The sequence below is a fragment of the Pogona vitticeps genome, chromosome 5 (assembly GCF_051106095.1).
Source record: "Pogona vitticeps strain Pit_001003342236 chromosome 5, PviZW2.1, whole genome shotgun sequence".
NCBI lineage: Eukaryota > Metazoa > Chordata > Lepidosauria > Squamata > Agamidae > Pogona > Pogona vitticeps.
Genome location: NC_135787.1, coordinates 120,113,674 through 120,126,938, shown reverse-complemented (window position 1 = coordinate 120,126,938; position 13,265 = coordinate 120,113,674). Strand labels below are relative to the sequence as shown.

The 13,265-nt window shown below is 40.7% G+C and overlaps 1 protein-coding gene across 4 annotated transcripts in view; it reads left to right on the top strand.

The window, feature by feature from the left end:
• The window catches only part of CELSR1 (cadherin EGF LAG seven-pass G-type receptor 1), a 201,886-nt gene that overhangs the window by 79,294 nt on the left and 109,327 nt on the right, over nucleotides 1-13,265 (top strand). For all 4 annotated transcript variants that reach the window (XM_078394390.1, XM_073000625.2, XM_020797002.3 and 1 more), the window contains exon 2: nucleotides 1,612-2,250. In XM_078394390.1, the coding sequence (XP_078250516.1) occupies nucleotides 1,612-2,250 (639 nt within the window). The remainder of the gene's footprint in view (nucleotides 1-1,611; nucleotides 2,251-13,265) is intronic.

Sequence of the window (13,265 nt, the reverse complement as noted above, 5' to 3'; positions counted from 1 at the left end):
TACTCAATTGTTGGGTACCAAGACTGATATCAAGATGTTTAAAATTAGGATTTCATATATTTACTGGGTTTTGAGGCTAGACTGGACATGTACTTTTAGATGCAGATTTCTGAACACTGTGGAGTTGGAGTAGTTTCTTTCAGCCATAACTCTTTTTATATAGAAGAGAAGCCAGATTGTGGTATTGTTTACAACTGTTCTAAAGCTCCTGGAATCCCTCGGGGCTGAGCGTAGTTGTAGTTCCTTGAGTCTGCACCTCCTGCTAGAGCAGATAATTTGGGTGTTGTACAGCCCAAAGTGACAGCTCCATGGCCTGTGTTGTAAGCTGCCAGTTCTTCCTTTGAAATACATCCATTGCCTGTCTTAAGAACTTGCTCAACTGTCTTGGAGATCTCATCCAGAATGCCAGTGGGGCTTTTCCCCTCCCGGTAGTCTTTGTGGGAATTAAACTCTCTATTTTTTTTTAATTTTGCATTGGGACGTGATTGTTATTCACATGCACAGAGCACTCCCCTATAGCACAGCTGTTCATTTCCCTTATGAGATGTTTTCGCGTAGAGTCACTTTTTTTTTAACATTTGAGACAAGATGCATGGAACTGGGAATTTAACAGCAAAAGTGGAGGATGAAAGATAATTCTGTAACCACATGGGCCAAAAGTCTTGTATGAAAATCTGCATGCATAAGGACAGTAGCAAAATCAGGTTTCCCTGAATGCATGACTTTTTGCATGCTGTAGCTTGCGAGGGACCCCCACTTCAAGACTGCAGATACCTCCTGTGTGATTTCTGGTTCATGCTCCGTGAATGCAACAAGATTCTGGTCCTGTTGCTTGCATGTTAGCCAGTTTACAGTCCATGAATCCAATAGGATAGTTAGTGTTTTGCTCACTGCTGATCTGGTATGTCTTTTTCTACCAGTAATGTGCCAGAATTAAATTTTGATACACTGGCTTAAAAAACCAAAATCTTTGCATGTGTGGACACTCTTCCAAGGAAGACAAATTGCATGGGCAGCAGCTTCTCTTTCCGTACACAATCCCTGGAAAGAACACAGAAACAATGTGCTTTTTCTTCCCAGGGACGTCTCACATTTCTCATCCTGCTGCCAGCATTTAGCTACCAGTGGAACCTGAGCTTTCTGGGTTGCAGTTAGAGAAGATAAAGGAGTTCAGCGGAGGAAGCTGGCAATAGCGAACTGAACTACTAGGAAACAGTCTACCTGAGGCAGTGGTGAGGGTGGTTGTTAGAAAGAGCCAAGTGTCTATTCCTTATTCAGTTTAGGACTTTTATTCCATCTGTTGGTGGCCAACAATGTTGGAGACTCATGTTGACCTACTCGTGGATTTGAGCTGTTGGAAATAAATGCCACGAAATAGAAATAGTGTTATTCTCAGTGGACAGATACTGGCTGTTCCAGTTGTAGGCCAGAACCATCACTGAGCTGCCAGTGACTATTACAGAAGTTGGTCAGCACTTTGTTTGTACCTTCTGGTTTTGAAATGACCCAGCATTCTCATGCTGGAGGAGGCCTTGAGCATAAACATGTGGAAGCACTCCGGAGGATGTTCTCGGAAAAGGCTCTGATTCTTTTTTTTCTTTTCCCTTCTAGATGGTATTCATAGTGTTACAGCACTTTGCACCTTACGGGTGACGATTATCACAGATGACATGCTTACCAACAGTATCACAGTCCGGTTGGAAAATATGTCCCAAGAGAAGTTTCTCTCCCCACTGCTTGCTCTTTTTGTGGAAGGTGTGGCTACCGTGCTGTCAACAACCAAAGAAGGCATTTTTGTCTTCAACATCCAGAATGACACAGATGTCAGCTCTAATATTCTGAACGTCACATTCTCTGCCTTGCTTCCTGGTGGTATTCGAAACAAATTCTTCCCCTCTGAGGACCTTCAGGAGCAGATATACCTCAACCGGACCCTCCTCACATTGATATCTGCCCAGCGAGTACTGCCTTTTGATGACAACATTTGTCTGCGGGAGCCTTGTGAAAACTACATGAAGTGTGTATCTGTTCTTAAGTTTGACAGCTCTGCTCCTTTCATCAGTTCAAATACTGTCCTGTTCCGGCCTATACACCCTATCAATGGGCTGCGGTGCCGGTGTCCACCTGGGTTTACAGGTGACTACTGTGAGACAGAGATTGACCTCTGCTACTCCAATCCTTGCGGAAACAATGGACTTTGTCGAAGCCGAGAGGGAGGCTACACTTGTGAATGTTATGAAGACTACACTGGTATGTTTTATCCTTGTTTAATAAGTGATGTATCAAATATTGTGCAGTTGAGGAAAGTGAGTCTTTTGCTCTCTCAGTGAATCTAAAGATGAAAAGTACAGGGCCAGATTTACACTGAAGTATAAAGAATCAGTAGAGGGGTTGTAGCTCAGAAAATGTGCTTTGTGTACCGAGAATGTTGGGTTCAACGCATTGCATCTATTTAAGGATCTTATGTCTTCCCTGTGTAAAACTATATGCAAGGATAAAAGATTGCCATGTGCCCTATTTGCATCTTTCATGGAATTGTTAACTTTCCCTCATACTGCTGAGATAACTGCATTGTGATATAAACTGTTTAGTACACATTGAAGAGTATACAGTGGTGCCTCACATTACGATGTTAATTCGTTCCAGCAAAATCACATTGTAAAGCAATTTTTAAAAGCCCATAGAAACGCATTAAAACCCAATTAATGTGTTCCTATGGGCTTGAAACTCACCGTCCAGCGAAGATCCTCCATAGCGCAGCCATTTTCGCTGCCCGTGCAGTGAGGAATCTGTCCCAGAAAACAGCGGGCGGCCATTTTTTTTAACCCGGTGGCCATTTTGAAACAGCTGATCAGTTGTGCGAAAATCTTCGTTTTGCGATAATCGGTTATCATCGCAAAGCAAAAAAAAAACCCATAGGAAACATCATTTTGCGATCGCAAAAACTTCTTCATTATGCAATTTCATTGTTAAATGAAGCGCTCGTCTTGCAAGGCACCACTGTACATGAGTTGATGTGTGTGGTCATCAAAGTGGCACAAAAGGAATGCAAAGTGTGCTGCTTATATACCACCTTATAGCGCTTAAATCACTCTCTAGGCAGTTTAAAATTTTACTATGCAGGCTACATATTGCCCCCCTTCCCCACAAGCTGGGTACTCAATTTAACAACCTCAGAAGGATGGAAGGCTGAGTCAATCTCGAGCCAGCTGCCTGAGCCTGTCAGGATCAAATTCAGGTCTTGAGCAAAGCCCTGGCTGCAATATTGCAGTTTAACCACTGCACCGTCAGGCTCTAAGCACATACAGCATATCATGGAAATAGAGCTTCTGATGTTGCTGAGTAGGATCTGTTAAAGAGCGAAGAGAATGAGGAAGCTGTGTGCATAGGCATTTGACTTGTTGAATTAAGCCAGTAATATACAGTTTGGCACACCATTTCATCATGCGCTGGTATCCTCATGCACAAACTAAGTTGTAGAGCAGCAGCCTTTGTTTATTGGGGAAAAGATAAGATTTGGTAGGTACAGCATATTTATTCTTAATTTTATGAACACAGATGGGATATAAGCCTTTAACATTGATTAATTAATTTACATTTCTTTAATACACATCAGTGATTCCCTCTAGAGACATCTTTCTGTGTCCACTGTATATCTTTTGGGTTCTTGTTAATATGCTAAAAACTGCATTTGCAAAGTTTGGCCCTGTAGCGGAGAGGCATAAATGTGGAGTGCGTATTTATCTAATTCGGATGTACGTAGATAGAAAGGTAAGGAATGGAGGAAGTCTGCAGCAAGTGGATGTTAGAACCATCATAAATATTATTCTTAATATTTATTTTAATTATTTTCTCAGTATTTATCTTAGACTTAAAAGATGGGGCCATCCTTACTGAAGAGAGAATGCTCAGAGGAGAGCCTCTTCTTTACAAACCCTAACATTTCACGTTACCTGATTAAGAGACATGCTTAAAAATTGTTACAAGAAAATAACACAGAATCTTTCATCCCTTTGCTAAGATACACTGAGCATAATGCTGAAGTTATAGTACAGATATATTTCTGTCCCAAACACCTTGATTTCCTCTAGTAGGCAATTGCTTCCTAATAAAGAGACTACTTTTCTCCTTCATTTCCATCCCTGCTCCAAAATCTTTGAAGCTCTTCATTTGTTGGGATGTAATTTATACATGATGAAAGTTTCTCTGTCCTCAGCAGTTTTCTGTTTCAAGGAGTAAGGTACACAGAGCTTTTATGAGCTATATCTGAAATGGGAGTACGCACCAATTATAATTACCTGTACTTCCTGTGAGGTAAGGAGGTGAGTGATAAGGAGACATAGTATTTGTGAGTTCAGATCAGATCTGGAATGACATTGTTTCATTTTGCCAAGTCAGTGTGCATAACATTTCTGTAATCCTTCTGCCAAGGAAGGAGAAAAAAGTTAATCTCAAAGCAGGTAAAGGCGGATGGATTTAAAACCACAAGTTAACTTTTTTTAAAAAGGATTTTTTGACAATTTGTTTTTAAAAGGATGTTTTTAACTTAAATCATTTTTTAAAAAGTCATTGATTTTTATCCACCCCGATGCAAAGATATATTCTCTCTTTTATGTCAGGATGCTTTCTCCACATTTCTCTGTATCTGTTTTATGAGAATAGCAGCTATTCTGTTAAGAAACTATGCTCACAAATCATGGAAAATCAGAGACCAGAGAAACAGTACTCAGGTTTCTTCAGTCAAAAGTTAGGATTGCCAGAAAGATTATGCCTGCCCATCACTACATTTGTTTCTCCATAAACCCCTTAGCCCAGTCCTTTTCCTTTTATGGAGCAAAGATAAAGCTTTATGTGCTACAGGAGGTGAGCTGTAGAGAGCTTGGATAATGGGATATGTGTTTAGGTATCGACCTAAGACACAGTTTTGCATTCTTCTACAATCCTGTTCGATGCAGACCGATCACTGGCAGATAGAACTGTCGTTGGATCAGGAAAGGAATACCCAATCTTTCAATACCCATATGAATTTGCCTATGGCCTTGTGACAGTGTACTCTTTTTTGCACATGATCCTGTGCCTTTTTGTGCTCATGTGAGAAAAAAGTAATACTGTACAGCAGCGGTCCCCAACTTTTTTGGGGCCGCGGACCAGCTGGGGGGAGTGAGCCCCATGTGTGGGGGCATGGGGGCAACCCTGCACTCACAGGAGGCATGTCATCCAGCTGAGATGTAACTAAGGCATGCATCGCTATGGCCGATTAGACCTTGCCAGAAATGGGTACAGCTGGCACACTACCATTAAGGTACCCCTGGCTACTGCTGAAACCTCCATATCCAGGGTCAAAGATGTAATCAATAGTACTCTTGGAGTTCCAAGATACATGGCTACTCTTGCAATCACAGAGGGCGAATCTCTACAAGAAACATCTGTCAAAGTATTGGAATGTGTATTTGAATGTAGTGTGCAGATATTTAGAACCCAAGTTATTCTGTATATGCCTAAACATATTTAGGTATACAACATTTAATTCAGTAATCCATAGAGAGAAGGCTTTTTTAAAAAACCTGCAGGCAGAGCTCTTAAAATTAATTGCAGTTCTGAGTACTTGCCTTTTTAGACCATAATGTTTCTGGTTCAGGCCTGGGTTTTGTCCTCAAGTAGTTTTCCCTGAGTCAGAGTGCTGTAAATCCTCTTTGGGATTAGCATTATTCTGTCATAGCTGTACAAAGCGGGGTGGTTTTTTTCCACCTTTTTCTTTTAGTGAGTTCTGATGTATGTCTCCTCTTGACCTGATGGAGTATGGGCTGTAAGTTTCACCAGATTTCCCCTTCCGTCTCAGCTACTGATATCAGAGATGTCTCTGTCCGTGCGTTTGTCTGTTGCAGACTTCAGAATTTGGCATCAGTTGATCTCTTCAAAGAGCCCCAGGTGTAGTTCAGTCTCATCATCCCAAATGTTCTGCACCCGCTCCCCCCCCTCTCTTTTGGATCTGATGCCTTTTGCCTGTAGAAACGTTTCCACAGATCAAAGTCCTGAGCTGTCTCTTTTGAAACCTAGTCCAGAGATTCAACATTCTTGTTTGCTTTTTTTCAGTTATCTTTAAAATTATTTGACAGGTTTTCTAATGTTGCAAAAGCATTTTAAAGTGCTGGCATTAAGGAAGCTTTGTAAATGAAATTGATATGCCTAACATCTGTATAATCACTAAAGCCTAGTTTCTCCAACCGCCCTTCAATCCAGATGTTCAGTGTGTCACCTTAATCAGATGATTCCGCCACCATGGGCTAGAATATCTCTGGGATTTTTCATGTCACTGAATGTTTTGCTGTGAAGGAACAAAAGTCTGACCTGGTTTTCTACAACATCACTTGAATACAGATGGAAAAGACAAGGACACTGGCAGCAGAGGGAGAACAGCACCTTCGTATGCTGGGAGTAGGAGCAGTTCTAAGCCTTGAGTAGAATTGCGTAGGCACTATGCCACTTTAAAGAGATGTGGATTAATACATGAATTTCTGGAACAATAGTGATATAGTACTGGTAATATTAATTAATTAGTTAATTATATTACTTACCCCATCTTTCTTCCAATAGAGAGCTTACTTATAAAATTGTTTGAAAAAAGACAGATATAGGCTAAAAGCCACAATATATGATAGTGTTAAAACTCAAATATATCATCATATTGTAACAGTTACTGACTTAAAAGAATTTAAAAGCATATCAGATCAACAGTATTTTCGTTTCCTTCCTTATAGACCACTTTTCTTAGAGTTAGGAAGTAATTACAAATAACTAGTAATTTTTAATCAATCCCTTTCTGTATAATTGAGGAATAATTTATATTACATTGGCAATAAACCCATGGATTAAATCAGTGGAATGCACATAAGCACAGATTTACCAGTCAGTAACTAATGTCATGGTCTGCTCTACTTGGGACTATCAATAGTATCAAAAGTATTTTGGCCACCATGACAAAGGGTAAATTAACTCTTTTTGTGGTATAACTGCGGCTTTATTCCTCACTGATGCTGCAGTTGTACATCTTGATCCTGCAACCTTCTCAAAGTTTAAAATATCTACTTGTGCCTTTCACCCAAATGAATGATGTAGAGTGGCAACTATGAGGTGGAAACTGTGGTTTTCTACTTCTTCTTTGCAGAGGATTAGCACCTGTTACTCAGAATGAGGATGGGGAATTTATCTGATATGAATTTTCTTGCTTTGGGGGGAAGCTTAGCTTCAACCATAAATATTTTTCTCTTTTTTTGAGGGTAGTTATGGAATGAGGCCTCACTAAATGGTAGGGAAGGAACATCACATGGTTCAAGTACTGGTTCATGCTGTGATTTGCATTATTGGATGAAAAACATTAAGATACTATATATATATATAAGATACTATATATATATATATATATATATATATATATATATATATATATATATATATATATATATATATATATATATATAGTAACTAGGAAATAACTATTTAATTAATTTTTAGAGAAAGATTTTTAAAATAGGTTTTTAATTGCCGCTGTAAAGGAACTCCTTGGAAGTATAACTGAAACTATTTTTCAAGCAATTTCCCATTTTTACTTAATCATCTCAAGGAGATATTTTTACATCATACTATAACACATATATAAAATGCAAAATATAGAATATGACAATATTGTAATGCTGACTGGTTCTTAACCTTTGTTACCCGGATGCTTTTGAACTGCAACTCCCAGAAACCCCAGTCAGGACAGCTGGTGGTGAAGGCTTCTGGGAGTTGCAGTCCAAAACTCCTGAGTAACCCAAGGTTAAGAACCAGTGGTTTAGGTATCTGTCTGCTGAGCCAGAGGTTCAGAGTTATATTCCCCACTGTGTGCCTCCTATGAATAGAACCAGCTTGTGTGGCCTTGGGCAAGCCATACAGTCCCAGGGCAGCCCCCAGAAGAAGGGAATGATGAACCACTTCTGAGTATTCCCTACCTGGAGAACCCTGAAAAAGGTCGCCATAAACTAGAATTGATTTGATGGCACATGTTTATTATTATTTATAACTAGGGATGGGCACAAACCACCTCTGAATGGGTGCCTGCTGGAGGATTCAGGGCTGGGAAGCACTGAGAACACCTGTTTATCTAAAGGCTGAACTGACACAAACCGCCAAACTGCCAGTTCATGCCCACCTCTATTTATAACACATTTATTATAATACATATATAATTGTCCCAGGATTTTGGTCAGTTTTCTGCTGTTCCCCAGTGGTTGTTCCATTTATGTGCAAGAGCAATAGACGTCCAATCTCCAAAGAAGCAGAAAACAAGGTATCTTCTTTTCAAATAGTTACCAGGATTTGTTGATAATAATTTGGTATTGTGAGACACCATTTTCCCAAATTCTACTTTATCCACTTTTGAGAATTGTAAGCTAAGGGTAATTCAATGAAGTAGGCTTCTTCCTTGAAATTTACGCAGGTGTCTTGAGCTATCTTTTTAAAAATTGGTGCTGGAATGACTTTTCCTCCTCTCTCTTGAGATATATAGCCATGTGAAAAAGGAAGTACATCCTGTTTGAATTCTGTAGTTTTACATATCAGGACATAATAAAAATCATCTTGTCCTTAGCAGGAAATTAATACAATCTCAGAAGAACAACAACACATGGCGTATTACACTGTGTGATTATTTATTTTACAAAAATAAAGCCAATGTGTGGAAAAACTAAGTATACTCTTACTGCTTTCATAAGAGTTGAGAGGCTAAGTTGTAGCCACGTGCTGCTAACCTAATGTCCTTGAATTTTGATCATTATCAAGTGTGACAACCTCTATAAAAGCCAAAGTTTTAGCACTTTGCTGGTCTGGAGCATTCAGGTATGTGTTAATACAATGCCAAGGAGGAAACACATCAACAATGATTGAAGAGAAGCAATTGTTGCTGCCCTTGAATTTGGGAAGGGATATAAGGCCATTTCCGAACAATATAAAGTTCATCATTCTTCAGTGAGGAAGATTATTCACAAGTGGAAAACATTCCAGACAGTTGCCAGGCTTCCCAGGAGTGGATGTCTAAGCAGATTCATCCCACAATGAGACTGTAAGTGCTTAGAGAAATTGACCAAAACCCAAGAGTTACATTTCAGACTCTACAGGCCTCAGTTAGCATGTGAAATGTTAAAGTTCCTGACAGTAGAATTAGACTGAAAAAGTATGTTTTGTTTGGAAGGGTTTCCAGGAGAAAACCTCTTCTCTCTAAAAAGAACATAGCAGCCAGGCTTTGGTTTGCAAAGTTGCATTTCAGCAAACCACAAGAGTTCCGGAACAGTGTCCTCTGGACAGATGAGACCAAAGTTGAGCTGTTTGGCCGTAGTGCACAGTGTCACGTTTGGCAAAAATGAAACACAGCATATTAGCACAAACACCTCACACCAAATGTCAAGCATGTTGGTGGAAGGGTGATGATTTGAGCTTGTTTGGCAAGCACAGGACCCAGGCACATTGCAGTCATTGAGTTGACCATGAACTCCTCTGTATATCAAAGCATTCTAGAGTCAAATGTGGAGCCATTTGTCCGACAGCTAAAGCCTGGCCGAAACTGGATGATGCAACAGGCCATTCAGACAACAGAATGTCTGAAAAAGAAAAGAATCAAGGTGTTGCAATGGTCCAGTCAAAGTGAACCCAATTGAAATGCTATGGCGGAATCTTAAGATAGCTGTGCACAAAAAACATACCCACAAACCTCAATGAACTGAAGCAACATTGTAAAGAAAATACTGTACTGCCAAAATTCCCCCACAACACTGTGAGAGACTGATAAAGTCATACAGAAAATGATTACCATATTTGCCGGCGTATAAGACGACCTGAACATTTCCACTCAAAATATAGTTATATACTTGCCATATAAGACTACCCCTCCCTCTGCCTTTTACCCCCTCCCCCATAGCGAGGCATGCCGCGGATTGGGGCCCAAGCGACGGTAGGGCTTATCTGAGGTGGGGGGGAAGGTCTTAAAGGACACGGCTAGGTGGTGGTGGGGCGGACCGACAGGGCAAGCCCGCTTTTCATAAGATCCTCCACCCTCAGTCACAGCAGCTGGAGATTCACCCGACGAGGGCTCGGAAGCTGGGAGGGGCAGACGCCGTGCCTGAGCAACCCCAGGAGGCTTGCGTTGGTTTCGACTGCAGGCCCAGGGGTGGGGAGGAGCATCAGGGACACCCTTCCCGGACGGCGGGGCCTGCGTTCGCAGGCCAGCCTACCCACTTCCGGCCATCTTCTCTCGGCGGGTGCAGGGGGGATCCCGAAGACGGTAGCTGGACGCCCTGGCAGCCTTGCCTTTCCCATCCGCGCTGGGGAGTCCCTTGCCAAGAGCAGGGGGAGTTCAATGCCTGTGCGGGCTGCCTGTCGGGGGCACGCAGATATACCCGCTCTGGGCTGTTGGGGTTTTCATCAGTTCAGGTGGGGGAAGCCCCTGGATACCGCACAATACTGGACGGTATGTAGAATGAGGTGGGCGGGCATCGGGAGGCTACTATAGGCAGCTATGTCTATCCTAACTGAAGTGCACCCGGCGTATAAGACGACCCCCCCCCTTGGAGGCATGTTTTTCAGGGCAAAAAAGTAGTCTTATATGCCAGCAAATACAGTACTTCAAATTATTGCTGCTAAAGAGGGTTCTACAAGCTATTGAATCATGAGGTGTACTTAGTTTTTCACACATGGCTTCTCCATTTTGGTTTTGTTTGTTTGTTTGTTTGTTTTGTACAATAAATCATGACACGGTGTAATATGTCATGTGTTGTTGTTCCCCTGAGGTTGTGTTTACCTAATTTTCAGATCTGCTGAGGACCAGATTATTCTTATTATGTCCTGATACGTAAAACCATAGAATTCAAAAAGGGTGTACTTCCTTTTTCACATGACTGTATTTGAAAAAAAATATGAAGAGAGCAAAAGCAGACTTTGAAATTCAAGAGAACAATAACCCACATTGTCTTTTTCTCTTAACACACTGTTAAAAGCAAATTTTTATAATTTAGAGGTGGGGGTAGGACAACATCAGTGCAGAAATTAAGGGGTTTATTTTGCATATATAAGCATATTCATGTGCACAAGCTTAACAATAGTTGAATCTTAGGACAGTTGAACATGCAAGGCACTTTGACAAAAACATCAAGATAATTAGAATTCTGCAATACAGTTGTACGAAGCATTGTGGGAACTATACTTTTCTTGTTATCGCAGAAGTTCTTTTGTTTGGGCTATCACGCTTCAGTGACTTCATCTAAAAATCCTGTGCTACTGATCAGGGCATGTTTTGTTCTCCCAAGGAGTACTGGAGTCTGTTACAGAACGTGGCTTACTTCAGAGCAGATCTTTAACTCAGTGTTTTGCCATGTTTTTAAAATAATTACTCTGAAATTTCCTGTTATAGTGTAAGTTTTATTGTAGGAAAGCAAAGGCATTCTTTTGAGAGTGGCAGATATTTTTATAAGCAACATAATTGCAAACTATTTTTGTGATAGGTGGTGAATATTCATTTCTTTAATGGATGAAATATGTATTATTTAGCAGACTCTGTGAAATTCCTGTAAATGTTGGCTAGTATCAGAGAACAAATCTATCCATTTTGAAGGAAATCAACCCTGAGTGCTCACTGGAAGGACAGATCCTGAAGCTCAGGCTCCAATACTTTGGCCATCTCATGAGAAGACTCCCTGGAAAAGACCCTGATGTTAGAAAAGTGTGAAGGCAAGAGGAGAAGGGAATGACAGAGGATGAGATGGTTGGACAGTGTCATTGAAGCTATCAACATGAATTTGACCCAGCTCTGGGAGGCAGTGGAAGACAGGAGGGCCTGGCATGCTCTGGTCGATGGGGTCACAAAGAGTCGGACACAACTAAATGATTAAACAACAACAAAATCCTGTTTGGTGTATATGCACACTGACCTCCAGCTGTAGAAGCTGCCAGGACAATCCAACCAGATTGTACAATGAGGTAGACAACTGCATGTGATGGTGCTTTTTCAAATAATTGCAGTGGTTCCTGCTGTTGATGTTTCAGGCATGTAAATACTGAATAGGATGTTGGTCATTAAGTAATGCAGTTATTCCTGAAATATGAGATGCTCACCAATTGGGCAGATTTAGTTACCCAATAATGGGGACTGTTTTACACAAATGCTATAGATCAGCCAATTCTCACCATCTCCTATTAGTAATGACTGTGGAGTATTTACTCCAGTACATCTGGAAGCCAGTACTTTAGTGAAATGTATCTCTTTTCCAAATGACTGAAATAGTCCCAGACTATTGACTTATCTCTTTGTGCTAAGGGTAGACAGCGTACTGTGGTAAGGGAGCTTATTGGACTCCCCACCCCCATGATGAGACATAGGCCAAGAGCCACAGTGTCACATTTCAATGGTCATGACCAAGGTTTCTGCTTCTGCCACAGAGCCTGTACCTTCAATTATTCCTTTCTTGGTTCTGCTTATGTATAACAGGGCACTTGTTATCTTTTGTTTAACCAAGAATAAACATTGGTTGCCTTTTTTCTTGTTCTCTGGTCATATTTATTGGCATTTACTGGTATCCTGTGTTTTTGACTGGAAAGTGACGTCATATTTCTTTCCTACTTAGTTCTCTATGTGTAGTTTTATTGATGGGAAAGGATATGATGTGGGATGGGGTATGAATACTCAGAAGCAAGAACCATCCTTTCAAAGCCCAGACAATAATAAATGTGTCTTAATCTTCACAATGCACTAATTTTATTAAGTACTGCATTGAGTTTCCCAGTGTTTGGGCTCCTCTTTGTAGCTATCTTAAATTTTATGAAAGACACCTTTCTATAGTAATAAGTAGGATAATGCTGTGTTGCTAAGTCAATTCCAGTGTATGGTGGCCTTCTTAGTGTTTTGTAGATATTAAGTAGTCAGCAGTGGTTTACCAGTTCTTCCTTCTGTGACATTCTGGGACTGTGCTGCTTGCGCAAGACTGCACAGGTGGCAAGACACATAACCCCATCAGCTACACATGCTCCAGATGATCTTGGCTAGTACCTTACTGTTCTCTACCTGGTATTGATTTTTATTATGGTCATCCATAATGGACTTCAAGGTTGAATTGAGAAATATTAAAGGAAAGCATTGTTCAGGTATTAGCATATACAGTTATACAGTAGGGTTATTCGTAATTGATTGCTGTCAACTATAATGAATTCTAGCTGTTAGTTAGCATGTTCAGCATGGTGATGAA